Genomic DNA, 27,506 nt, shown 5'->3' on the forward strand with positions numbered 1-27,506 from the left:
TGGATGCTACATGTTGAGGGATGCTACATGCAAGGACATATTGTTCTGTCTCACGATGAAATGGCAAAGGGGATGTTCAGTGTGCTGTGTGACCATATTGACGAAAAACAGATTCCATATGGGGTCGAATGGTCGGCTTTTGCACAGATGGGGATCCATCTACGGCGGGACGGCGAGCAGTTCTCTACACTCTAGTTAGTAATGTGTCTCCCTCTGCCATATGGACACATTGTGATGATACACCCACTGAGCTATAATGGATACACCGAGAGTAACTGGGAGGGAGAGAGAGGAGGTGAGGGGGATAGAGGGAGGGAGAGGAGGTGAGGGGGATAGAGGGAGGGAGAGGAGGTGAGGGGGATAGAGGGAGGGAGAGGAGGTGAGGGGATAGAGGGAGGGAGAGGAGGTGAGGGGGATAGAGAGAGGGAGAGGAGGTGAGGGGATAGAGGGAGGGAGAGGAGGTGAGGGGATAGAGAGAGAGAGGGAGAGGAGGTGAGGGGGATAGAGAGAGGGAGAGGAGGTGAGGGGATAGAGGGAGGGAGAGGAGGTGAGGGGGATAGAGAGAGGAGGTGAGGGGATAGAGGCAGGGAGAGGAGGTGAGGGGGATAGAGGGAGGGAGAGGAGGTGAGGGGATAGAGGGAGAGAGGAGTTGAGGGGATAGAGGAAGGGAGAGGAGGTGAGGGGATAGAGAGAGAGAGGGAGAGGAGGTGAGGGGGATAGAGAGAGGGAGGGAGAGGAGGTGAGGGGGATAGAGAGAGAGGAGGTGAGGGGGATAGAGAGAGGGAGAGGAGGTGAGGGGATAGAGGGAGGGAGAGGAGGTGAGGGGGATAGAGAGAGGAGGTGAGGGGATAGAGGGAGGGAGAGGAGGTGAGGGGGATAGAGGGAGGGAGAGGAGGGGATAGAGGGAGGGAGAGGAGGTGAGGGGGATAGAGGGAGAGAGGAGGAGATAAAAGATGATAACATGTTAGAATGTAGTGGAGTAGTTGATATGTTTGACCCTGTGGGATGCTACTTCGTTTCCCTCTCCTCTCTGCAGTGTGTTCTCCTGTTTGCCAAAACTCAGAGTTCTGGATGGAATCCCCAAGCTCCCAGAAGATTCCATGACTCCTGGACTACAACTCCCAGCAGCCACCAGGATGTGTAACATTCTGTGACATCAAACTGAGCGGTTTAGGACTATAATAGTCATTTCATAAATAATTCACTCTAGACATTTTTAGTAGGCCTACTAATGCTGTATATTGTGTATATTTGATAATACACTACACAGTTGTTTTTACTTGTCCCAGGGTTTGAGTTGTGTGACTGGACTGTGTTAGGCTGATCTAGGAAGACACTTGTCCCAGGGTTTGAGTTGTGTGACTGGACTGTGTTAGGCTGATCTAGGAAGACACTTGTCCCAGGGTTTGAGTTGTGTGACTGGACTGTGTTAGGCTGATCTAGGAAGACACTTGTCCCAGGGTTTGAGTTGTGACTGGACTGTGTTAGGCTGATCTAGGAAGACACTTGTCCCAGGGTTTGAGTTGTGACTGGACTGTGTTAGGCTGATCTAGGAAGACACTTGTCCCAGGGTTTGAGTTGTGACTGGACTGTGTTAGGCTGATCTAGGAAGACACTTGTCCCAGGGTTTGAGTTGTGTGACTGGACTGTGTTAGGCTGATCTAGGAAGACACTTGTCCCAGGGTTTGAGCTGTGTGACTGGACTGTGTTAGGCTGATCTAGGAAGACACTTGTCCCAGGGTTTGAGTTGTGACTGGACTGTGTTAGGCTGATCTAGGAAGACACTTGTCCCAGGGTTTGAGCTGTGTGACTGGACTGTGTTAGGCTGATCTAGGAAGACACTTGTCCCAGGGTTTGAGTTGTGACTGAACTGTGTTAGGCTGATCTAGGAAGACACTTGTCCCAGGGTTTGAGTTGTGACTGGACTGTGTTAGGGTGATCTAGGAAGACACTTGTCCCAGGGTTTGAGTTGTGACTGAACTGTGTTAGGCTGATCTAGGAAGACACTTGTCCCAGGGTTTGAGTTGTGACTGGACTGTGTTAGGCTGATCTAGGAAGACACTTGTCCCAGGGTTTGAGTTGTGACTGAACTGTGTTAGGCTGATCTAGGAAGACACTTGTCCCAGGGTTTGAGTTGTGACTGGACTGTGTTAGGCTGATCTAGGAAGACACTTGTCCCAGGGTTTGAGTTGTGACTGGACTGTGTTAGGCTGATCTAGGAAGACACTGTTGTTTTTACTTGTCCTGGGGTTTGAGTTGTGACTGGACTGTGTTAGGCTGATCTAGGAAGACACTTGTCCCAGGGTTTGAGTTGTGACTGGACTGTGTTAGGCTGATCTAGGAAGACACAGTTGTTTTTACTTGTCCTGGGGTTTGAGTTGTGACTGGACTGTGTTAGGCTGATCTAGGAAGACACTTGTCCCAGGGTTTGAGTTGTGACTGGACTGTGTTAGGCTGATCTAGGAAGACACAGTTGTTTTTACTTGTCCTGGGGTTTGAGTTGTGACTGAACTGTGTTAGGCTGATCTAGGAAGACACTTGTCCCAGGGTTTGAGTTGTGACTGGACTGTGTTAGGCTGATCTAGGAAGACACAGTTGTTTTTACTTGTCCTGGGGTTTGAGTTGTGACTGAACTGTGTTAGGCTGATCTAGGAAGACACTTGTCCCAGGGTTTGAGTTGTGACTGGACTGTGTTAGGCTGATCTAGGAAGACACTTGTCCCAGGGTTTGAGTTGTGACTGGACTGTGTTAGGGTGATCTAGGAAGACACTTGTCCCAGGGTTTGAGTTGTGACTGAACTGTGTTAGGCTGATCTAGGAAGACACTTGTCCCAGGGTTTGAGTTGTGACTGGACTGTGTTAGGCTGATCTAGGAAGACACTTGTCCCAGGGTTTGAGTTGTGACTGAACTGTGTTAGGCTGATCTAGGAAGACACTTGTCCCAGGGTTTGAGTTGTGACTGGACTGTGTTAGGCTGATCTAGGAAGACACTTGTCCCAGGGTTTGAGTTGTGACTGGACTGTGTTAGGCTGATCTAGGAAGACACTGTTGTTTTTACTTGTCCTGGGGTTTGAGTTGTGACTGGACTGTGTTAGGCTGATCTAGGAAGACACTTGTCCCAGGGTTTGAGTTGTGACTGGACTGTGTTAGGCTGATCTAGGAAGACACAGTTGTTTTTACTTGTCCTGGGGTTTGAGTTGTGACTGGACTGTGTTAGGCTGATCTAGGAAGACACTTGTCCCAGGGTTTGAGTTGTGACTGGACTGTGTTAGGCTGATCTAGGAAGACACAGTTGTTTTTACTTGTCCTGGGGTTTGAGTTGTGACTGAACTGTGTTAGGCTGATCTAGGAAGACACTTGTCCCAGGGTTTGAGTTGTGACTGGACTGTGTTAGGCTGATCTAGGAAGACACAGTTGTTTTTACTTGTCCTGGGGTTTGAGTTGTGACTGAACTGTGTTAGGCTGATCTAGGAAGACACTTGTCCCAGGGTTTGAGTTGTGACTGGACTGTGTTAGGCTGATCTAGGAAGACACTTGTCCCAGGGTTTGAGTTGTGACTGGACTGTGTTAGGCTGATCTAGGAAGACACTTGTCCCAGGGTTTGAGTTGTGACTGGACTGTGTTAGGCTGATCTAGGAAGACACTTGTCCCAGGGTTTGAGTTGTGTGACTGGACTGTGTTAGGCTGATCTAGGAAGACACTTGTCCCAGGGTTTGAGTTGTGTGACTGGACTGTGTTAGGCTGATCTAGGAAGACACTTGTCCCAGGGTTTGAGTTGTGACTGGACTGTGTTAGGCTGATCTAGGAAGACACTGTTGTTTTTACTTGTCCTGGGGTTTGAGTTGTGACTGGACTGTGTTAGGCTGATCTAGGAAGACACTTGTCCCAGGGTTTGAGTTGTGACTGGACTGTGTTAGGCTGATCTAGGAAGACACTGTTGTTTTTACTTGTCCTGGGGTTTGAGTTGTGACTGAACTGTGTTAGGCTGATCTAGGAAGACACTTGTCCCAGGGTTTGAGTTGTGACTGGACTGTGTTAGGCTGATCTAGGAAGACACTTGTCCCAGGGTTTGAGTTGTGTGACTGGACTGTGTTAGGCTGATCTAGGAAGACACTTGTCCCAGGGTTTGAGTTGTGTGACTGGACTGTGTTAGGCTGATCTAGGAAGACACTTGTCCCAGGGTTTGAGTTGTGTGACTGAACTGTGTTAGGCTGATCTAGGAAGACACTGTTGTTTTTACTTGTCCCAGGGTTTGAGTTGTGACTGAACTGTGTTAGGCTGATCTAGGAAGACACTTGTCCCAGGGTTTGAGTTGTGACTGGACTGTGTTAGGCTGATCTAGGAAGACACTTGTCCCAGGGTTTGAGTTGTGTGACTGGACTGTGTTAGGCTGATCTAGGAAGACACTGTTGTTTTTACTTGTCCTGGGGTTTGAGTTGTGACTGGACTGTGTTAGGCTGATCTAGGAAGACACTTGTCCCAGGGTTTGAGTTGTGTGACTGGACTGTGTTAGGCTGATCTAGGAAGACACTGAGGCTCATGTTGGAACTTGGCTTTGCGGGAGGGAGATATCTTATCAGGCAGGTACATGATGCTGTCCTACTGGCACAGAGAACAGTGGAGTCAGAGGTCAGCCTCACAGCAATCCCAACTGTGTACAACATAGACATCACTCTGACCGTCCACCTCCATCCCTTCCCTCTTTCAAACAACACTCCTGTAACCTCTTATGATGACTGTTTAATGACCCCTGTGCTTCATGTGACAGGACACACACACAGGATAATGGGTCACATTCAGAATGTCCCATCCTGTCTGTCAACAGCAGTTCATTTATTCATATCCAGTAGCATCAGAATTATCTTTTAATAATGGTGTTGACATCACTTCCCCCTGAAACCTCAACAGGCAGAGACTGTGGACCTGAACACAGACTCATGCTCTCACGCACGCTCTTGATTGGTCCGCTTGTCCCGTCCAACCCCCACCTCCCTGTCTTAGTAGTTCTCCGCCTCGTTGATCTCTGCTTCTTGGTCTCTCGGGACAACAACACTCTAGAGCACTTAGTGTCCATTACCTTGGTCTCTCAGGACAACAACACTCTAGAGCACTGAGTGTCCTTTACCTTGGTCTCTCTGGACAACAACACTCTAGAGCACTGAGTGTCCTTTACCTTGGTCTCTCAGGACAACAACACTCTAGAGCACTGAGTGTCCTTTACCTTGGTCTCTCTGGACAACAACACTCTAGAGCACAGAGTGCCCTTTACCTTGGTCTCTCAGGACAACAACACTCTAGAGCACTGAGTGTTCATTACCTTGGTCTCTCTGGACAACAAGAAGTCTGCATGATAGTATTGCAATACTATTAGTAATACTAAATATTTGGGATGTTCCCTTGGGGCTGAATCCTAAATTGAGATTCACTCTTAATTCAAACCTTCACATAAATCATGCATCGATGTCAAAAGAAGATTTGGGGAGAGGGATTGGTTATGTATTTGCGTCTCAAGATAGGATTTGGCCTCTGGCAACAGGAGACACGGAAACGATTAATGAATAGTTATTCATCCAATAGGAGACCAGAAACAGCCTCCATGACTCCAGATGAGACCTTGAAGAGAGAGAGCTTAGCATCACTGAACACTCATGACTGTAGGGTGTGGGTGTGTGTGTGTGCGCGCTACACCAGCCTGCTATTAGCACATTAATGAGTCACCTCTGAAATCGTTCCCACTCCAACATCCCAGAGCCCCCCCGGGGGACACACAGAGGAAGAGGGCCAACGTGGCTGATGAGATTATCTTGGTCCTCGGGGTAAACGCTGAAGACGGGTGAAATATGTGTTTGAAGTATTTTCTCTCACGTCTCATCGTCGTTCTGTTCAGAGCCGTTTGATTTTCTAAAGGAAAGGTGAGATGGACTGTATCAGTTCACCTCTGGTAGCTCCACTGCAGCAAGAGACACGGCATCATGTTAGTTCCTCACACCAGCCTCTAGGTACTAAATATTTTATACGTTTAATTCAACCACATTCACTTTGTTGTTACCAAATAAACTGTTTTGGTTTTTTTTTTCAGGCAGGTGGAAAAATATGTCCAAATGTTTTGTATTTCTATACAGACAGTTGTGATTAAGGATCGGGTGAACGGGTCAAGTGGATATTTGTGATTTACATCCAGGTCAACAGGTCAACTACACTATGAAAAGGACCTGTGATCCACTGGCAATGCGTACTCAGCTAGTAACAAGAGGACCAGCAACGTCGACAAGTCAAACGGAAGAATGAAAATGAGCGGCTCTCCTACTGTTGTCATCCGTGATACAGCAGTTATTTCCTGCAGTAAGGACACAGTCGGTTTCATGACGATTTGAGAACATTGGAGAAACATTTTCAGATCCACCCATAAGGATTGTCATATATATCATATCGACAATAAATACAACAGAAGACTGGAAAGTATGTCCTACTAAAAACGTACATTGAGAGGAATTTGGTGTAAACATTTTTTTTTTTACAGAACGAATTAAAAAAGACTGACACTCAAATAGACACAAATCTTCCATCTCTTTCTGGGCACAAACAGACAGTGTACAGCAACATGACTTTCTCATGTCTGTCTGATAGGTCAATAGATGGAAAGACGTGTGTGTGTGTGTGTGTATGTGTGCGTGTATGTTTGTACACACACAACTTTTAGTTTTTTTTAAAGGCAACATGCAAAAATGTCTACGATTTTACTGAGTTGCAGTTCATTTAAGGAAATCAGTCAATTGAAATATATTCATTAGGCCCTAATCTATGGATTTCACATGACTGGACAGGGGCTCAGCCATGGGTGGGCCTGGCTTGCAAGTGGGTGGGCCTATGCCCTCCCAGGTTCAGCCAGTCAGAATGAGTTTCCCCCCCCCCCCAAAAATGGCTTTATTACAGACAGAAATACTCCCTAGTCTGAACAGCTGTCCCGGTAGCTAGTCTCAGAAGATCACGCAGGTGAAGAAGCCGGAAGTGGAAGTCTTGGACTGGCGTGGTTACACATGGTCTGAGGTGGTGCCAAAATCTCTAAAAACGACATTGGAGGTGGCTTATGGTAGAGAAATGAACATGAAATGCTCTGGCAGCAGCTCTGGTGGACATTCCTGCTGTCATCATGCCAACTGAACGCTCCCTCAAAACTTGACACATCTGTGGCATTGTGTTGTGACAAAACTGCACATTTTAGTGTGGCCTTTTACTGTCCCCAGCACAAGGTGAAAACCTGTAAAATGACAATGCTGTTTAATCAGCTTCATGATATGAAAAACCTGTCAAGTGGATGGATTATCTTTGCAAAGGAGAAATACTAATAAACCAAAATCTTTGTCCCAGTCCCACACACAAACTAAAGGGAATACCATCCCATGTCCAACAGACATTCCAATAGAATTCCAATCGGAATGCCGAGTGGGTGCCTGATTTTACTCCTTTAGAGGGAACAATAGTGAGATCTGATTGGCTCCCAGTGATGGGGAAAGGCACTCTCATTGGTCAATGTCTCTGTCCAGCTCACATCTCCCTTCGATTGGGCCGCTCGTCCCGTCCAACCCCCACCTCGTCTTCGTAGTTCTCCTCCTCCTCGTGGATCTCTCCTGTCCTGTGTTCTCTCTCTTTCTCTGCTGGGACCTCTTGCTCTTTCACTTCTTCCTGTAGCAGAACAAACACAGTCCCCAGTTGGGTAGAACCATAGACAGGAAGTGGAGTGGAGCAATGTTCTACACTAGAGCAGCCAAATATATACACGTGACTCTAGGAACTGCCACCGATGGAATGTTCTAGAGCAGTAATGTGAGAACATGGAATACAGGCCAACATTCTAGAACATTGAGGCAAGTATGGTGGACCGGTGACAGACTACCATTGTGGAGCAGTGTCAGATCATTTACTAGTGTTTAGATAGGGGAGAGGCACACACACACACCCCCAGAACGAGCTTGGGGGTGATCAGACACGCCCAGAGACCCTAAAGAAAGTGTGTTTAACAGGCCAAACCCACAGTCGTTTTCCCACTCAGGGGTCCAACGTACAATATTCCATAGTGTTCTAGACTCACGTGTTCTTCGTTCTCCTCGTTGTATGGCTCCTCCTCCTCCTCCCTCTTCTGCCCCCCGGCCAAATCCTCCTGTACCTAACAGGGTTAACCACCATCAGACCATGTCTTCTCCCTATGTTTAGACCTGTGTGTGTGAGTAGTGTGTGTGTGTGTGAGAGTAGTGTGTGTGTGTGAGAGTAGTGTGTGTGTGTGTGTGTGAGAGAGAGAGTAGTGTGTGTGTGTGAGAGTAGTGTGTGTGTGTGTGTGTGTGTGTGTGTGTGTGTGTGTGTGTGTGTGTGTGTGTGTGTGTGTGTGTGTGTGTGTGTAGTGTGTGTGTGTAGTGTGTGTGTGTAGTGTGAGTGTGAGTGTGTGTGTGTGTGTGTGTGAGTGAGTGTAGTGTGTGTGTGTAGTGTGAGTGTGAGTGTGAGTGTAGTGTGTGTGTGTGAGTGTGAGAGTGTAGTGTGTGTGTGTGAGTGTGAGAGTGTAGTGTGTGTGTGTGAGTGTGAGAGTGTAGTGTGTGTGTGTGTGTGAAGTGTGTGTGAGAGAGTAGTGTGTGTGTGTGTGTGTGTGTGTGTGTGTGAGAGAGTAGTGTGTGTGTGTGTACCTCGTCCTCCGGATACATCTCATCCCGGTTGTCTTCCTGCTGGTCGGGGTTTACCGCCATCTGTAAACACAGAAACCATGACAACTGTTACCATGTCAAGGTCGCTGGAACAACTTTTACCCGTTGCATGTGTCAGGCCAAGTTTATCATCCTCATATCTCAGATGATTTCCAACTGTTGTCTCCTTCCTTCCTTCCTTCCTCCCTCCGTCCTCTCACCACCAAGTTTATCATCCTCATATCTCAGACGATTTCCAACTGTCATCTCCTTCCTCCCTCCCTCTCTCTCTCTATAATCCCTCATTTCCTCCCTCCCTCCTCTCACCACCAAGTTTATCATCCTCATATCTCAGACGATTTCCAACTGTCGTCTCCTTCCTTCCTTCCTTTCTCCCCCTCTCTCTCTAATCCCTCATTTCCTCCCTCCCTCCTCTCACCACCAGTTCCTCGTCTACGGCTGGGTGATTGGGGTTAGGGTGCGTGTCTGCCTCCTCTTCCTCCCTATGCTGAAGATGCTGCTCCTCTGCCACGTCAAACTCATCCTCTCCCTGGTTATTAGGGTCATCCTCTGGGTCGCCCTCTACCGCCCCCTGCAGGACGGGAGGGAAGGAGAGAGAGTGTCAGTGTGTTGCGCGTGAAACTGTGCAGATCACAGTTCAGATAGGGGGTGGGTCTTTCTGGTTTTACTATCCATGCGCACGCAGACAGGGAAAGAACACTAGACAACACCCAAGGGACTGTGGCTATGGTTGAGGCTGATGTTTGTATCAGGCAGGGAAAGTGGTTAGAGTGTAGAGGAGGCAGGTAGCCTAGTGGTTAGAGTGTAGAGGAGGCAGGTAGCCTAGTGGTTAGAGTGTAGAGGAGGCAGGCAGCCTAGTGGTTAGAGTGTAGAGGAGGCAGGCAGCCTAGTGGTTAGAGTGTAGAGGAGGCAGGCAGCCTAGTGGTTAGAGTGTAGAGGAGGCAGGCAGCCTAGTGGTTAGAGTGTAGAGGAGGCAGGCAGCCTAGTGGTTAGAGTGTAGAGGAGGCAGGTAGCCTAGTGGTTAGAGTGTAGAGGAGGCAGGCAGCCTAGTGGTTAGAGTGTAGAGGAGGCAGGTAGCCTAGTGGTTAGAGTGTAGAGGTGGCAGGCAGCCTAGTGGTTAGAGTGTAGAGGAGGCAGGTAGCCTAGTGGTTAGAGTGTAGAGGAGGCAGGTAGCCTAGTGGTTAGAGTCTAGAGGAGGCAGGTAACCTAGTGGTTAGAGTCTAGAGGAGGCAGGTAGCCTAGTGGTTAGAGTGTAGAGGAGGCAGGCAGCCTAGTGGTTAGAGTGTAGAGGAGGCAGGTAGCCTAGTGGTTAGAGTGTAGAGGTGGCAGGCAGCCTAGTGGTTAGAGTGTAGAGGAGGCAGGTAGCCTAGTGGTTAGAGTGTAGAGGTGGCAGGTAGCCTAGTGGTTAGAGTGTAGAGGAGGCAGGTAGCCTAGTGGTTAGAGTGTAGAGGAGGCAGGTAGCCTAGTGGTTAGAGTGTAGAGGAGGCAGGTAGCCTAGTGGTTAGAGTGTAGAGGAGGCAGGCAGCCTAGTGGTTAGAGTGTAGAGGAGGCAGGCAACCTAGTGGTTAGAGTGTAGAGGAGGCAGGTAGCCTAGTGGTTAGAGTGTAGAGGTGGCAGGCAGCCTAGTGGTTAGAGTGTAGAGCTGGCAGGTAGCCTAGTGGTTAGAGTGTAGAGGAGGCAGGTAACCTAGTGGTTAGAGTGTAGAGGAGGCAGGTAGCCTAGTGGTTAGAGTGTAGAGGAGGCAGGTAGCCTAGTGGTTAGAGTGTAGAGGAGGCAGGTAGCCTAGTGGTTAGAGTGTAGAGGAGGCAGGTAGCCTAGTGGTTAGAGTGTGGAGGTGGCAGATAGCCTAGTGGTTAGAGTGTAGAGGAGGTAGGTAGCCTAGTGATTAGAGGAGTGTAGAGGAGGCAGGTAGCCTAGTGATTAGAGGAGTGTAGAGGAGGCAGGCAGCCTAGTGGTTAGAGTGTAGAGGAGGTAGGTAGCCTAGTGGTTAGAGTGTAGAGGAGGCAGGTAACCTAGTGGTTAGAGTGTAGAGGAGGCAGGTAGCCTAGTGGTTAGAGTGTAGAGGAGGCAGGTAGCCTAGTGGTTAGAGTGTAGAGGTGGCAGGTAGCCTAGTGGTTAGAGTGTAGAGGAGGCAGGTAGCCTAGTGGTTAGAGTGTAGAGGAGGCAGGCAGCCTAGTGGTTAGAATGTAGAGGAGGCAGGTAGCCTAGTGGTTAGAGTGTAGAGGAGGCAGGTAGCCTAGTGGTTAGAGTGTAGAGGTGCCAGGTAGCCTAGTGGTTAGAGTGTAGAGGAGGCAGGTAGCCTAGTGGTTAGAGTGTAGAGGAGGCAGGTAGCCTAGTGGTTAGAGTGTAGAGGAGGCAGGTAGCCTAGTGGTTAGAGTGTAGAGGAGCCAGGTAGCCTAGTGGTTAGAGTGTAGAGGAGGCAGGTAGCCTAGTGGTTAGAGTGTAGAGGAGGCAGGTAGCCTAGTGGTTAGAGTGTAGAGGAGGCAGGTAGCCTAGTGGTTAGAGTGTAGAGGAGGCAGGCAACCTAGTGGTTAGAGTGTAGAGGAGGCAGGTAGCCTAGTGGTTAGAGTGTAGAGGAGGCAGGTAGCCTAGTGGTTAGAGTGTAGAGGAGGCAGGCAACCTAGTGGTTAGAGTGTAGAGGAGGCAGGTAGCCTAGTGGTTAGAGTGTAGAGGAGGCAGGTAGCCTAGTGGTTAGAGTGTAGAGGAGGCAGGCAACCTAGTGGTTAGAGTGTAGAGGAGCCAGGTAGCCTAGTGGTTAGAGTGTAGAGGAGGCAGGTAGCCTAGTGGTTAGAGTGTAGAGGAGGCAGGTAGCCTAGTGGTTAGAGTGTAGAGGAGGCAGGCAACCTAGTGGTTAGAGTGTAGAGGAGGCAGGTAGCCTAGTGGTTAGAGTGTAGAGGAGGCAGGCAGCCTAGTGGTTAGAATGTAGAGGAGGCAGGTAGCCTAGTGGTTAGAGTGTAGAGGAGGCAGGTAGCCTAGTGGTTAGAGTGTAGAGGAGGCAGGTAGCCTAGTGGTTAGAGTGTAGAGGAGGCAGGTAACCTAGTGGTTAGAGTGTAGAGGAGGCAGGTAGCCTAGTGGTTATGGACCATATGACTGTCGGTGGATCATTGAAATCAGGTAGACTGATCTAAAGACTCGTCTCACCTCCTGTAGTTGTGGTACTCGGCGGTGGTCCTCCTCATCTTGCTCCTCCTCATCATGCTCCATGTGAGGGTCCCTCTCTGTACATACCGCAAGCCAGCCAGATAAGCATGTAAAGAATTCAGACCCCTTGACTTTTCCCACATTTTGTTACGTTACTGCCTTATTCTGAAATGGGTTAAATTCTACACACAATACCCCATAATGACAAAAGCATAAAATGGTTCAGATTTTTTTTTTCTTTTCACATTTACATAAAAATAAAATGACATTTACATAAGTATTCAGACCCTTTACTCAGTACTTTGTTGAAGCACCTTTGGCAGTGATTACACCCTTGAGTCTTCTTGGGTATGACGCTATAAGCTTGGCATACCTGTATTTGGGGAGTTTCTCCCATTATTCTCTGCAGATCCTCTCAAGCTCTGCCAGGTTGGATGGGGAGCGTCGCTGCACAGCTATTTTCAGGTCTCACCAGATATGTTTGATCTGGTTCAAGTCCGGACTCTGGCTGGGCCACTCAAGGACATTCAGAGACTTGTCCCGAAGCCACTCCTGCGTTGTCTTGGCTGTGTGCTTAGGGTCATTGTCCTGTTGGAAGGTGAACCTTCGCCCCAGTCTGTGGTCCTGAGTCCTCTAGAGCAGGATTTCATCAAGGATCTCTCTGTATTTTACTCTGTTCATCTTTCCCTCGATCCTGACTAGTCTCCCAGTCCCTGCCGCTGAAAAACATCCCCACAGCATGATGCTGCCACCACCATGCTTTACCGTAGGGATGGTGCCAGGTTTCCTCCAGACATGAAGCTTGGCATTCAGGCCAAAGAGTTCAATCTTGGTTTCATCAGACCAGGAAATCTTGTTTCTCAAGGTCTGGGAGTACTTTAGGTGCCTTTTGGCAAACTCCAAGCGGGCTGTTATGTGCCTTTCACTGAGGAGTGGCTTCTGTCTGGCCACTCTTCTATAAAGGCCTGATTGGTGGAGTGCTGCAGAGATGGTTGCCATTCTGGAAGGTTCTCAGAGGAACTCTGTCAGAGTGACCATTGGGTTCTTGGACACCTCCCTAACCAAGGCCTTTCTCACCTGATTGCTCAGTTTGGCCGGGTGGCCAACTCTAGGAAGACTCTTCTTCCATTTAAGAATGGATGCCACTGTGTTCTTGGAGACCTTCAATGCTGCAGAAATGTTTTGGTACCTTTCCCCAGATCTGAACCGCGACACAATCCTGTCTCGGAGCTCTACGGACAATTCCTTCAACCTCACAGCTTGGTTTTTACTCTGACATGCACTGTCAACTGTGGGACCTTATATAGACAGGTGTGCCTTTCCAAATCAGGTCCAATCAATTGAATTTACCACAGGTGGACTCCAATCAAGTTGTAGAAACATCTTCAAAGATGATCAATGGAAACAGGATGGACCTGACCTCCATTTCGAGTCTCATAGCAAAGGGTCTGAATACTCATGTTTAAAAAAAAAAAAATTGAATAAATGAGCAAACATTTGTAAAAACATGTTTTCTCTTTGTCATTATGGGGTATTGTGTGTAGATTGCTGAGGATTTTCTTAATTTATCAAATCCATTTTAGAATAAGGGGAGGGGTCTGAATAAGGGGAGGGGTCTGAATAAGGGGAGGGGTCTGAATAAGGGGAGGGGTCTGAATACTTCGGCAATGCACTGTATGCAATCACACTTGTCAAGGCCTTATTTCAGACAAATTCATAGAATAAAACATAGTGTGTAACGGTCTATATCGGTCTCCCTCTTTAATAATGCTTCCAGAATCCAGACGGAAAATGTTTGACGAGTTTGATTGATTCTCTCACCTTCGTCGTCATCAGTATGAGGTTCTTCATCACCTTGGACGATGTCATTGTCTACGTTCTCATAGTTACTCTTCTTCCTGAGCAACATTAACATTACAACACAATGGAACACCATTCCATGAGCATGTTGTGGGGTCAAACTCTTTTCAATAAGTAATTGATGAATTGAACCGAGACCTTCGTGACCTCTACATAACCTGTGACCCCTGCCCCCTGACCTGATCTGCTCCTCCTTCAGCAGCTGTTCCCGACGGTCCGCCTCTCGATGCTGCTCCTCCTCTCTCGCGCGCTGAGCTCGCAGACGCAGCTCTCTCTCCCTCTGCACGGTCATTCTCTGGGCCAGCAGGGCCTCCTGGCGCAGCTGGAGCTCCCTCGTCCTCTGGGTCCTCTCAGCCTCCAGGCGCTGCTGCTCCTGCTGCTGCTCGTAGGCGGACTTCACCCGCTCCTGGGTCACGTGGGCCTCCTGCTGAAGGTGGGTCTCAGGGACGAGGTGGATGTCATTTTGTGGATCCTGGGGAAACCAGACAGACAATGAGACAACAGGTTCTAATGATGTTTTAAAGAGCTTGTATTCTAACAGTTCTAACGGGTTCTAATGATGTTTTAAAGAGCTTGTATTCTAACGGGTTCTAATGATGTTTTAAAGAGCTTGTATTCTAACAGTTCTAACGGGTTCTAATGATGTTTTAAAGAGCTTGTATTCTAACAGTTCTAACGGGTTCTAATGATGTTTTAAAGAGCTTGTATTCTAACGGGTTCTAAAGTGGTTCTTACCAGTTGTGGTTGGCGTCTCTGACGGTCCAGAGCGTTGTCGTCTGGCTGGTCTTGTTCCTCCTCCAACCCCTCGTCCTCCTGCGGTTGTTCAGATTCCTCCTCCAGCTTCTGGGGCTGTCCCGCCTGCTCCATCTCTTCCTCCTCCAGCTCTCTCCTCCTCTCCGCCTCCCCCTCTGCATCCCCATATCCCTCTTTCTCGGCATGGCGGGACTGGGCAGGCTGAGACTGGAACTCTGGCTTGCCCACTTCCTCTTCCTGCAGATGCTTATTAGAAGAACACAGTGTGTTAAGAGGATGAGAGTGTATGGTAGTGTGTGTTTGTATGTGTGAGACAGTGTACCCTGGATTGTGTGTCCCTGTGGTCTTCCTCGTGGGTGTGTGCTTCTACGCGGGGCTCAGCGAATAAGGCAGCTGACTGTGGAGAGGGTGGGCCCTGTTCATGGGGCTTGGCCAACACAGCAGCTGGCTGGGCATGTTGGTGGGAGGGGTTTTGATCATGTCGAAGGCTGGGCATTCTGATCAGGGTCTCTTTGAGTTGTTTAAACTCATCCACCTGGACCTGAGGAGAGACCATCAGACAACCATTAAATAAACCATAAGAAAACAGTGAGGCCAGGACATGCAAACAACCTCAAGTCGGATGTATTGAAGGGCACTTGCAAACTTGCATTAGCCAAAGGTTAGCCAAAGGTTAGAAGTGCGTTAGGAGGCAGCGTCGGCAGAACCATGAAGACGGCGTCGAGCAAGCCAGAAGATCAGGGGTCAGTGGTGCGAGGGGGACAGGCAGGCAGCAGGACAGCCCACCTACAGATGGCAAGACATCTGAACAAAGGACCATTAGGCCAGGTCATATCACCCCCCCCCCTTTTCCAGAATTAGTGGTACAGTCCTTTCTCCCCCTTGTACATCAAATGGACCGAACCAGTTAAGCTGCAACACCCTGTTTATCAAAACGGACTCCATGCCTTTTCTGACAGCCAAAGCTATAGAATTCTTATGTCTCTCTCTCCCTCCCCCTCTCCCACCAATCACCCCCATTAGATTTTCCCGACAGATTATCTTCAGAATGATTTTGATGTGCCGCCCAAGCTCAGAAACCCCGTAGTGAACGAACCCACCTGACCCCCATCCTCCCACCGCCCCAACACACACACACCAACACTGCTGCTCTGAGAGTCATGTCTTCCTGTTCTTCACCAGGATAGTCCCTAGACATGTTAGAAACCAGGATAGTCCCTAGACAGCATGTTAGAAACCAGGATAGTCCCTAGACAGCGTGTCAGAAACCAGGATAGTCCCTAGACATGTTAGAAACCAGGATAGTCCCTAGACAGCATGTTAAGAAACCAGGATAGTCCCTAGACAGCATGTCAGAAACCAGGATAGTCCCTAGACAGCGTGTTAGAAACCAGGATAGTCCCTAGACAGCATGTTAGAAACCAGGATAGTCCCTAGACATCATGTTAGAAACCAGGATAGTCCCTAGACAGCGTGTTAGAAACCAGGATAGTCCCTAGACAGCGTGTTAGAAACCAGGATAGTCCCTAGACAGCGTGTTAGAAACCAGGATAGTCCCTAGACAGCGTGTTAGAAACCAGGATAGTCCCTAGACAGCGTGTTAGAAACCAGGATAGTCCCTAGACAGCGTGTTAGAAACCAGGATAGTCCCTAGACAGCGTGTTAGAAACCAGGATAGTCCCTAGACAGCATGTTAGAAACCAGGATAGTCCCTAGACAGCGTGTTAGAAACCAGGATAGTCCCTAGACATCATGTTAGAAACCAGGATAGTCCCTAGACGGCGTGTTAGAAACCAGGATAGTCCCTAGACAGCGTGTTAGAAACCAGGATAGTCCCTAGACAGCGTGTTAGAAACCAGGATAGTCCCTAGACAGCGTGTCAGAAACCAGGATAGTCCCTAGACATCATGTTAGAAACCAGGATAGTCCCTAGACAGCGTGTTAGAAACCAGGATAGTCCCTAGACAGCGTGTTAGAAACCAGGATAGTCCCTAGACAGCGTGTTAGAAACCAGGATAGTCCCTAGACTGTTAGAAAGAACAGTCAGTGTGTCTCCCTACCTGAGCTGCAACCAGCGCACTCTTGTGGTCCTCTAGCGTCAGTGCAAGCTGATCATGGGCAGCCTTCAAGTCCTTATGTACTATCTGTAATATTATCAACAACAACAACAATATAGTATGATAAAAAACAACATGGTGATGGATGCTCCTAGCTTTCCAATGACCTTAACATAGCTTTTTCCATATTCATTATGTACACATTTACAGAAACAATTCCAGGTCGTACTCAGACCAAGCTCTAGTATTCTCAGGACTCACCCGTGCATCCTGCAACTGGACTCGGATGTCCTGGTGAGCTTTCCTCAGCTGCTTATTCTCCTCTCGCAGATTATTCACATTCTCTACAGTAATGACATAAAGACACAGTATTTATTACAACGTTATTATGCCACACACCTTCTCAACTCCAAACTGCAACATCGCTACAAGTCAGGAGAGGGAGACAAAGACCTAGTATTCACTCCTGTCTGTCTGGCTGACTCTGGCTGACTCTGGGTGGGTGGGTGGGTGGGTAGCTGGCTGACTCTGGCTGGGTGGGTGGGTGGGTAGCTGGCTGACTCTGGCTGGGTGGGTAGCTGGCTGACTCTGGCTGGGTGGGTGGGTGGGTAGCTGGCTGACTCTGGCTGGGTGGGTGGGTGGGTAGCTGGCTGACTGGCTGGGTGGGTGGGTAGCTGGCTGACTCTGGCTGGGTGGGTGGGTGGGTAGCTGGCTGACTCTGGCTGGGTGGGTGGGTGGGTAGCTGGCTGACTCTGGCTGGGTGGGTGGGTGGGTAGCTGGCTGACTCTGGCTGGGTGGGTGGGTGGGTAGCTGGCTGACTCTGGCTGGGTGGGTGGGTGGGTAGCTGGCTGACTCTGGCTGGGTGGGTGGGTGGGTAGCTGGCTGACTCTGGCTGGGTGGGTGGGTGGGTAGCTGGCTGACTCTGGCTGGGTGGGTGGGTGGGTAGCTGGCTGACTGGCTGGGTGGGTGGGTAGCTGGCTGACTCTGGCTGGGTGGGTGGGTGGGTAGCTGGCTGACTCTGGCTGGGTGGGTGGGTGGGTAGCTGGCTGACTCTGGCTGGGTGGGTGGGTGGGTAGCTGGCTGACTCTGGCTGGGTGGGTGGGTGGGTAGCTGGCTGACTCTGGCTGGGTGGGTGGGTGGGTAGCTGGCTGACTCTGGCTGGGTGGGTGGGTGGGTAGCTGGCTGACTCTGGCTGGGTGGGTGGGTGGGTAGCTGGCTGACTCTGGCTGGGTGGGTGGGTGGGTAGCTGGCTGACTCTGGCTGGGTGGGTGGGTGGGTAGCTGGCTGACTCTGGCTGGGTGGGTGGGTGGGTAGCTGGCTGACTCTGGCTGGGTGGGTGGGTAGCTGGCTGACTCTGGCTGGGTGGGTGGGTAGCTGGCTGACTCTGGCTGGGTGGGTGGGTAGCTGGCTGACTCTGGCTGGGTGGGTGGGTAGCTGGCTGACTCTGGCTGGGTGGGTGGGTAGCTGGCTGACTCTGGCTGGGTGGGTGGGTAGCTGGCTGACTCTGGCTGGGTGGGTGGGTAGCTGGCTGACTCTGGCTGGGTGGGTGGGTAGCTGGCTGACTCTGGCTGGGTGGGTGGGTAGCTGGCTGACTCTGGCTGGGTGGGTGGGTAGCTGGCTGAGTGGGTGGGTAGCTGGCTGACTCTGGCTGGGTGGGTGGGTAGCTGGCTGAGTGGGTGGGTAGCTGGCTGAGTGGGTGGGTAGCTGGCTGACTCTGGCTGGGTGGGTGGGTAGCTGGCTGACTCTGGCTGGGTGGGTGGGTAGCTGGCTGACTCTGGCTGGGTGGGTGGGTAGCTGGCTGACTCTGGCTGGGTGGGTGGGTAGCTGGCTGACTCTGGCTGGGTGGGTGGGTAGCTGGCTGACTCTGGCTGGGTGGGTGGGTAGCTGGCTGACTCTGGGTGGGTGGGTGGGTAGCTGGCTGATTCTGGGTGGGTGGGTGGGTAGCTGGCTGACTCTGGGTGGGTAGCTGGCTGACTCTGGGTGGGTGGGTGGGTGGCTGGCTGACTCTGGGTGGGTGGGTGGGTGGCTGGCTGACTCTGGGTGGGTGGGTGGCTGGCTGACTCTGGGTGGGTGGGTGGGTGGCTGGCTGACTCTGGGTGGGTGGGTGGCTGGCTGACTCTGGGTGGGTGGGTGGCTGGCTGACTCTGGGTGGGTGGGTGGCTGGCTGACTCTGGGTGGGTGGGTGGCTGGCTGACTCTGGGTGGGTGGGTGGCTGGCTGACTCTGGGTGGGTGGGTAGCTGGCTGACTCTGGGTGGGTGGGTAGCTGGCTGACTGACTGGCTCTGGGTCTGTCCGTGTCTGTGGGTGCGTCAGTCGCTGTCTGTGGGTGGGTGGGACCGTCTGTGGGTGGGTGGGTCCGTCTGTGGGTGGGTGTTAGGGTGGGTGGGTCCGTCTGTGGGCGCGTCAGTCGCTGTCTGTGGGTGGGTCCGTCCGTCCATCCCAGTCCGTGAATGGGTGCACCTTTGAGTTTGGAGACTTCCATCTCTTTGGTCTGCTGTAGTTTGTCGAAGCGGTCCTTGTGTTCGTCCAAGGCCTTGCCGTGGTCCTCTCCCTGAATCTGATGCTGCTCCTGCAGCTCATAGTGCTGCTTCTTCAGGTCCTCATGCTGCTTCTAAAACAACAGGGACAGAGTGCGGGTCAGTGGGTCAGTGTGTGTGTGTGTGGGTCAGTGTGTGTGTGTGTGTGTGTGGGTCAGTGTGTGTGTGTCAGTGTGTGTGTGTGTGTGTCAGTGTGTGTGTGTGTGTTAGTGTGTGTGTGTGTGTGTGTGTGTGTGTCAGTGTGTGTGTGGGTCAGTGTGTGTGTGTGTGTGTGGGTCAGTGTGCGTGTGTGTGGGTCAGTGTGCGTGTGTCAGTGTGTGGGTCAGTGTGCGTGTGTGTGTGTGTGTGTCAATGTGTGGGTCAGTGTGTGTGTGTGTGTGTGTGTGTGTCAGTGTGTGTGTGGGTCAGTGTGTGTGTGTGTGTGTGGGTCAGTGTGCGTGTGTGTGGGTCAGTGTGCGTGTGTCAGTGTGTGGGTCAGTGTGCGTGTGTGTGTGTGTGTCAATGTGTGGGTCAGTGTGTGTGTGTGTGTGTCAATGTGTGGGTCAGTGTGTGTGTGTGTGTGTGGATACTGACCTTCAGCATCTGGTGCTGTCCATGTAAAGAGTTGAATTTATTGCTGGAGTCCTGCTGTTTAACAAACAAAAACGACAAACATTTACAATCCCCGTCTCTACTCGTCCTTTAATATTACATTACCAACAACTCCAAACACACACCCCTCAGAGGCATTTCAGCCCACAGCAGGAAGTGACATCAGTGCTGCTGACCTAATAAAACCATTAGAATAGAACTGTTGCTCAGTCTGGACAGATGTTGGCAGTCAGACAGAATCATTTAACAGTCCTACTGAACCAGATGGGTACATTAATGGTGAATTTAACAGCATCTCTTTCTGTCATTAGTACTAGAGCTGAGGACTAAGGCCTACCTTCTCCGTGTTCAGTGACTGTTGGGCTTCAAGTTTATACACCAGATAATCTGATGGAGAAAGGAGGGGAAGATATGATGGAATCGCCACGGTTGTAAAGAGTGTATGATTGAGGATTGATGTTCTTCATGAAGTAATTTAGACAGTATTGTCTGCTCTCTCTCTCACCCTCTTTGGCCTTCTTGTGCTCCATACGTTCCTTCTGCAGAGACTTCTCTAGACGCGAGCGATGCTCATACACCACTGAGAAACAGATAAAACAGAGAGGAGGATGAGTGAGCGAGAGAAAACAGAGGAGGATGAGGGAGCGAGAGAAAACAGAGGGGAGGATGAGGGAGAGAGAGAGAGAGAAAACATAGGAGGATGAGAGAGAGAGAGAGAACAGAGGAGGATGAGGGAGAGAGAGAGAGAAAACAGAGGAGGATGAGGGAGAGAGAGAGAGAAAACAGAGGAGGATGAGGGAGAGAGAGAGAGAGAACAGAGGAGGATGAGGGAGAGAGAGAGAGAAAACAGAGGAGGATGAGGGAGAGAGAGAGAGAAAACAGAGGAGGATGAGGGAGAGAGAGAGAGAGAACAGAGAGGGAGGGAGAGAGAACAGAGAGGAGGATGAGGGAGAGAGAGAGAGAACAGAGGATGAGGGAGAGAGAGAGAGAACAGAGGAGGATGAGAGAGAGAGAGAGAGAACAGAGGAGGATGAGAGAGAGAGAGAGAGAACAGAGGAGGATGAGAGAGAGAGAGAGAGAGAGAGAGAGAGAGAACAGAGAGGATGAGAGAGAGAGAGAGAGAGAACAGAGAGGAGGATGAGGGCGAGAGAGAGAAAACAGAGAGGAGGATGAGGGAGAGACAGAGAGAGAGCGAAAAAACAGAGAGGAGGGTGAGGGAGAGAGAGAGAGAGAGAAAAAACAGAGGAGGGTGAGGGAGAGAGAGAGAGAGAGAAAACAGAGAGGAGGGTGAGGGAGAGAGAGAGAGAAAACAGAGGAGGATGAGGGAGAGAGAGAACAGAGAGGAGGATGAGGGAGAAAGAGTTACTGTGAGGGGATGTTCTCACTGGGCCATCTGGACTGGAAGCTAAACAGAAAGCTGTCTATGATACAAACATTTAGACTTCACTCACACACACACACACACACAATTATAGGCTTTGAACAGGCAAACAGATCCTTTGCTGTGTTGTGTACTGTACGTGTGAGGGTGTTCTGTATTGGTTCAGAGTGTGTATTCTGGCATTGCCATTCACTGAATGATAGTCAGGTGTGATACTCCACAGTCCCTGAGATTGACCTCTCACCTTTACCTATCCCCACCTCTTCTCAAATCCCAAAGTGGGTAAAGGAAGTAATAATTTTACAAGCAGAATAGCACGGTTGGGAGGAGAAGCTTTATTTCCAAAAAGTTATCAGAAAAACTATTAGTCTTTGTCGATAAGAGAACGAGTGTTTCTCCAGACTTTAAAAAGGGGGTAGAGTGACATCATGAAAACCAAAGTCAAATATCTTGGCACGTTGACCGTATAATACAACCTGGAAAATCATAGCAGCACCGAAATGCCAGAGCGCCTGTACCGTCGCCAGAGCGCCTTTGCCAGAAGAGCGCCTGTGCCGTCGCCAGAGCGCCTTTGCCAGAAGAGCGCCTGTACCGTCGCCAGAGCGCCTTTGCCAGAAGAGCGCCTGTACCGTCGCCAGAGCGCCTGTGCCAGAGCGCCTTTGCCGTCGCCAGAGTGCCTGTGCCGTCGCCAGAGCGCCTTTGCCAGAAGAGCGCCTGTGCCGTCGCCAGAGCGCCTGTGCCTTTGCCAGAGCGCCTTTGCCAGAAGAGCGCCTGTGCCGTCGCCAGAGCGCCTTTGCCAGAAGAGCGCCTGTGCCGTCGCCAGAGCGCCTTTGCCAGAAGAGCGCCTGTGCCGTCGCCAGAGCGCCTGTGCCGTCGCCAGAGCGCCTTTGCCAGAGCACCTGTGCCGTCGCCAGAGCGCCTGTGCCGTCGCCAGAGTGCCTGTGCCGTCGCCAGAGTGCCTGTGCCGTCGCCAGAGCGCCTTTGCCAGAAGAGCGCCTGTACCGTCGCCAGAGCGCCTGTGCCGTCGCCAGAGCGCCTTTGCCAGAAGAGCGCCTGTGCCAGAGCGCCTGTGCCATCACTGTATTACAATAGGTAGCTTTAACAAAGGCCTATTGTACATACACTCAACATCACAGGTTTAAACTGTGTACTTATTAAACAGTGCTAGTAAGTCCCTTTAACACAACACATATTCTGGGTAGGCTACATCTCATTACCGCCACTGATTTGGACACAAGGGGAGTGGAAGCAACAAGGTGGTAGGAAGCCGACCTGTACTTCCACCTGTCCACTTCTCAGCTTAGTGTGGGTGAAGGAAAGGAAATGAGGAAAGGAAGAAACGTTAGACTATTGAGAGATACCCATAGACTGGGACCATACCTTTACCAGGCACCAAGACATGAGAGAGTGGTCTGAGCTGTGCAGCTCCAATGTGTTAATTTCTCAGTGCCAGTGATCTCTTTTAGATTAGGCCATGCATCTCTCTCAGTCAAGACCGTCGGGGCCTGATGGATTAGGTGAGGGGAAGTCAGGACAGAGACAAACTGTGAAGCAAAAACACACACCACTGGGAGACAGAAGAGAGGTAGAGGAGAAGGGGAGAAGTAGAGGAGAAGGGGAGAAGTAGAGGAGAAGGGGAGAGGTAGAGGAGAAGGGGAGAGGTAGAGGAGAAGGGGAGAGGTAGAGGAGAAGGGGAGAGGTAGAGAGAAGGGGAGAGGTAGAGAGAAGGGGAGAGGTAGAGAGAAGAGGAGAGGTAGAGAGAAGGGGAGAGGTAGAGAGAAGGGGAGAGGTAGAGAGAAGGGGAGAGGTAGAGAGAAGGGGAGAGGTAGAGAGAAGGGGAGAGGTAGAGAGAAGGGGAGAGGTAGAGAGAAGGGGAGAGGTAGAGAGAAGGGGAGAGGTAGAGAGAAGGGGAGAGGTAGAGAGAAGGGGAGAGGTAGAGGAGAAGGGGAGAGGTAGAGAGAAGAGGAGAGGTAGAGAGAAGAGGAGAGGTAGAGAGAAGGGGAGAGGTAGAGAGAAGAGGAGAGGTAGAGAGAAGAGGAGAGGTAGAGGAGAAGGGGAGAGGTAGAGAGAAGGGGAGAGGTAGAGAGAAGGGGAGAGGTAGAGAGAAGAGGAGAGGTAGAGAGAAGGGTGGAAGTAGAGAGGCTGGGGGAGGAAAGTAAAGGGACAAGGCAGGATAGAGTGGGAAGGAGGCATTGAATCAAGTCTAGAACAGTGTTCAAACCCAGAGAAACCCCTGTTGTACCAGGAACAAACAACCCTGTGTCCCAGGTCTCAAGCTCGAAAAAAAAAGGATCCATCCCATAACCCCACGGGGCAGTCTGCCCACACAACGCCATACATGCTGTCTGACATCTGGTACAGTTGACACTGGGATTCATCCGTGAAGAGAACACTTCTCCAGCGTGCCACCGGCCATTGAAGATGAGCATTTCCCTTCAGAAGTCGGTTACGACGCCGATCTGCAGTCAGGTCAAGAACCCTGGTGAGGACGACGAGCAGGCAGATGAGCATCCCTGAGACGGTTTCTGACAGTTTGTGCAGAAATTCTTCAGTTGTGCAAAACCCACAGTTTCATCAGTTGTCCAGGTGGCTGGTCTCAGACGATCCCACAGTTTCATCAGTTGTCCGGGTGGCTGGTCTCAGACGATCCCACAGTTTCATCAGTTGTCCAGGTGGCTGGTCTCAGACGATCCCACAGTTTCATCAGTTGTCCAGGTGGCTGGTCTCAGACGATCCCACAGTTTCATCAGTTGTCCGGGTGGCTGGTCTCAGACGATCCCACAGTTTCATCAGTTGTCCAGGTGGCTGGTCTCAGACGATCCCACAGTTTCATCAGTTGTCCGGGTGGCTGGTCTCAGACGATCCCACAGTTTCATCAGTTGTCCGGGTGGCTGGTCTCAGACGATCCCACAGTTTCATCAGTTGTCCGGGTGGCTGGTCTCAGACGATCCCACAGTTTCATCAGTTGTCCGGGTGGCTGGTCTCAGACGATCCCACAGTTTCATCAGTTGTCCGGGTGGCTGGTCTCAGACGATCCCACAGTTTCATCAGTTGTCCGGGTGGCTGGTCTCAGACGATCCCACAGTTTCATCAGTTGTCCGGGTGGCTGGTCTCAGACGATCCCACAGTTTCATCAGTTGTCCGGGTGGCTGGTCTCAGACGATCCCACAGTTTCATCAGTTGTCCGGGTGGCTGGTCTCAGACGATCCCACAGTTTCATCAGTTGTCCGGGTGGCTGGTTTCAGACGATCCCACAGGTGAAGAAGCCGCATGTGGAGGTCCTAGACTGGCGTGGTTAGATATGATCTGTGGTCGTGAGGTTGGTTGGACATACTACCAAATTCTATAAAACGCCGTTGTAGAGCTTAGTGTAGAGAAATTAACATTCAATTCTCTGGCAACATCTCTGGAGGACATTCCTACAGTCAACATGCCAATTGCACACTCCCTCAAAACTTCAATCTGTGGCATTGTGTTGTCTGACAAAACGGTTAGTTTTAGATCGGCCTTTTATTGTCCCCCAGCACAAGGTGCACCTATAGTGATCATTATGTTTAATCAGCTTCTTGATATGCCACACCTGTCAGGTGGATGGATTATCTTGCCAAATGAGAAATGCTCACTAACAAAGACGTAAACAAATTTGCGAATTGTTGTTGTTGTTGTTGTTGTTGAGAAATGTGCATATGGAACATTCCTGTGATCTTTTATTTCCACTCATGAAACATAGGCCCAACGCTATATGTTACATGTACATGTTTTTGTTCAGTGTATTTGACTGATAAATCTCTTTGATTGCAACTTAAGACTTCTCACTTCAATGCAGTTATTGTCCATTGCTCTGCGTGAGACTGTCTGCCAACTGTCTAGTAGACAACATGTAAATACAGTAACTAGGCTACTGAGAGGAACTTGGTCACCAGAGTCGTTGGCAGAGTGAAGGGGCCAGTCTTGGTAATGTACGGCAGTTAACAGCTGCACCGTTGTCAAAAGGGGAAAATGTGAATCGATATTCCCCCACAGGCTGTGTTACGGTCCATCTCTAAATATAGGTCACATTAACGCTATCAACAGTGGAGAGTAGATATTGAATGACAGCGAGGGGAACAAAAGCATCACCACAACAATGAGCGGACACTGAAGTGAGTTACCTCAGACAGAGTGGCGGGTCCATGAATTCTTAATTGACTGTCCATCTGTGCATACAGCACATTTACAACACGGAACAACCACCATGCGTGTAGGCTAACCGAGGTGATGTAACAAAGTATATGAAAATTGAAGTGTACGTTTTGAACTAACCTAGAAAGCACAAATTGTACAACCAAACATAACAATTGTCGGTTCCGTGTATCTACAGACTAGGGCCTACATAGAGAAAGCAGCTGTAGAGGGAGTGACCTATGCGTTTAGAATGCCAGGCGACTGACCGGTCTGACTCGTGAGGGTTCCAGAGGTGCAGAGCCTTCGGACACCAGGTGGGTCCGACCCTTTGCAGCCATAAATCATTTATCAAGAAAGGACATTCCATGGGACTCGACCAAACTCCAAATAACATCTTAGGCGCCGGTATTATGCTTGGCTAAAGGGTAAATATGGGATGATATGTGCTAAACTCAAGTTCAACCCACCCCCTCCATTACAGTAAACAGAGCGATTTCGACACTTTCAAAAACGGATGCACTTGTTTATTTGAGTAAAATCAGATATCGCTAAAGAAGAATGAAAAGGAAGTCATAAAAAGTACAAAATTCAAGTCACTCATTCGAACGTCACCCTCTCTCTCGCCTCCCTTTCCTTTATTTGTTCAAACCTCTGTTCTGGAAAATATTTACCTTGAAGCTGCGCCGAGAGCGACTCTTGATGTTGCTGGTACTTGACAGCCATCGCCTCAGTCCTCTTCAACTGATTGTGCATCTCATACGATATCATCCCGCCATAAATCATTCCGAAAAGCACCGTGATGAGAAGGAGAGACTGGAAGATTCTCCGCTGCCTCCGAGAACACACTCCGTTCCCCATGATTGAATCGCTCCTCTCCCCGCCGCTTGCACAAGCGATCGTCGGGTCACTTGTGTGCAAACTTCGTCTAAACTTTCTACTATTAACTACCTCAAGCCCCTTCTCACCTCAGTCGTCCCCAAGCATTATTAAACAGAGGGAACCAGAAACACTTTAAAGATGAGGCAAGTTTAGTGAATATGTTGGATTCATTGTGGCCCACAAAACGGCGTAGCCACATACACGAAGGAATCCGTTTTTTAATTTATTTAAAAAAAACTTTTCCTTGGATTTTCGTTTGACAACACTACACACAGCAAACTCTCTCCGATATTTCATGAGAAGCAGAATTTGTCATTGTGCTTATTAATGCAGAAGCAATGCTCACTCTATTCGGAAACAAAACCAGACCGGATGTAACAGATTCCCATTGCAACGCGTTCAGATGTTGTCCATCCCTGTATAACAGAAATCAAAATCCCGATATATACGAGGCCTACAAACACTTTCAATTTTAGTTACGTGTCACCTACTTCCATCCAACAGCAACTACGAAGGAAGTCCTTCCCCAATGAAATCCCAAACTCCTCGCACTCAGCCGAAAATACTTTCCTCATTGGACACGTCGGGGTTCGGTCAATCACCTTTTGGAATGTGTGGGCGGGGGGGATGGAGGACGTGAGCACAGAGTTTCTACCCCCAGAGGCGCAACATCGCAATTCTTCCGGGAATGCTTGTGAAACAGACTGGGCCGGGGTTTTTGAGAAGTCAATGAGAGAAGTGAAAAAGTAATTCCTAAATTATTCATTTTCTAGAAATATAAAAAGGCAGAACCTAGATTAGAGACTATGTCTTAAGTAGTTGAACATGTTCTTACTCCAACCTCGAGAAAGTGACAAACTGACACGTTTTAATTTTCGTCAAAAACAACTTTATATCGAAGGAATGCCTTTGAGTTGACAGCCTTTACAAGCGCAGTTCGGTGTGAGACGACCGATCGACCGGAAGGCACTGTCCCAATGGCATTGCATACAAGCGCGATCGGGAATTTCTATTGGATAGGCAGTTTTGGCCTATCGTTACACTGTACTACTATATATGAGAAAATGTAGTACAGTACATTTGTAGAATCTCTGAGCTCGTTCCCTCGCGTCTAAAAGGCGTGATGCCCTCATCTCGACTCAACAACGACGCCCATCTCCACCCACCAAACACCTCGTAGCATTGGGACACACACATCATATCCGGCGGTGATTGGGAGTCCCCTTGGGCGGCGCACAATTGGCCCAGCGTTGTCCGGGTTTGGCCGTAATTCTCAATAAGAATTTGTTCTTAACTGACTTGCCTAGTTAAATAAAAGGTTACATTTCTATATATATATATATATATATATATATGTATATATATTTTTTTAACGCATACTGTATGACGTAGAATATTTAAATGACAAAATGCACAGGATATGTTGCAGAGACTGTGCATTCCATTGAACCTAA

The 27,506-nt window shown here is 49.8% G+C and overlaps 1 protein-coding gene across 8 annotated transcripts; it reads right to left on the reverse strand.

Moving 5' to 3' along the window:
- Positions 1 to 6,491: 6,491 nt before the first annotated feature.
- On the reverse strand, positions 6,492 to 27,266 carry LOC110489558 (Golgi integral membrane protein 4). Of its 8 annotated transcripts, none has more exons than XM_090218935.1 (16): positions 25,845 to 27,266; positions 20,134 to 20,208; positions 19,966 to 20,015; positions 19,611 to 19,661; positions 18,961 to 19,111; positions 16,762 to 16,844; positions 16,504 to 16,587; positions 14,766 to 14,984; positions 14,426 to 14,680; positions 13,870 to 14,162; positions 13,652 to 13,728; positions 11,831 to 11,907; positions 9,108 to 9,260; positions 8,672 to 8,731; positions 8,089 to 8,163; positions 6,492 to 7,682 (listed from the first exon to the last, which is right to left on the reverse strand). In XM_090218935.1, the coding sequence occupies exons 1-16, from the start codon at positions 26,029 to 26,031 to the stop codon at positions 7,545 to 7,547; spliced, it is 2,028 nt and encodes a 675-aa protein (XP_090075061.1). In that variant the 5' UTR covers positions 26,032 to 27,266; the 3' UTR covers positions 6,492 to 7,544. The 8 variants fall into 8 exon arrangements, with proteins under 8 accessions (XP_090075061.1, XP_036817032.2, XP_036817033.2 ...); XM_036961137.2 differs by having other exon boundaries at positions 14,426 to 14,689; XM_036961138.2 differs by having other exon boundaries at positions 19,611 to 19,664.
- Between the last annotated feature and the right edge of the window lie 240 nt (positions 27,267 to 27,506).

This window comes from Oncorhynchus mykiss, chromosome 24 (genome assembly GCF_057628025.1).
Source record: "Oncorhynchus mykiss isolate SJ-2025 chromosome 24, ASM5762802v1, whole genome shotgun sequence".
In the NCBI taxonomy this organism is placed as follows: domain Eukaryota; kingdom Metazoa; phylum Chordata; class Actinopteri; order Salmoniformes; family Salmonidae; genus Oncorhynchus; species Oncorhynchus mykiss.

Bases quoted from the DNA above. Each gene is read 5' to 3' on its own strand.
- LOC110489558 (XM_036961135.2), bottom strand. From the start codon at position 26,031: ATGGGGAACGGAGTGTGTTCTCGGAGGCAGCGGAGAATCTTCCAGTCT. The intron at 16,588-16,761 runs GTGAGTCCTGAG...ATAATATTACAG, and splicing joins TCCAGTTGCAGGATGCACGG to ATAGTACATAAGGACTTGAA. The intron at 14,985-16,503 runs GTAGGGAGACAC...GTCTCTCCTCAG, and splicing joins GTGCGCTGGTTGCAGCTCAG to GTCCAGGTGGATGAGTTTAA.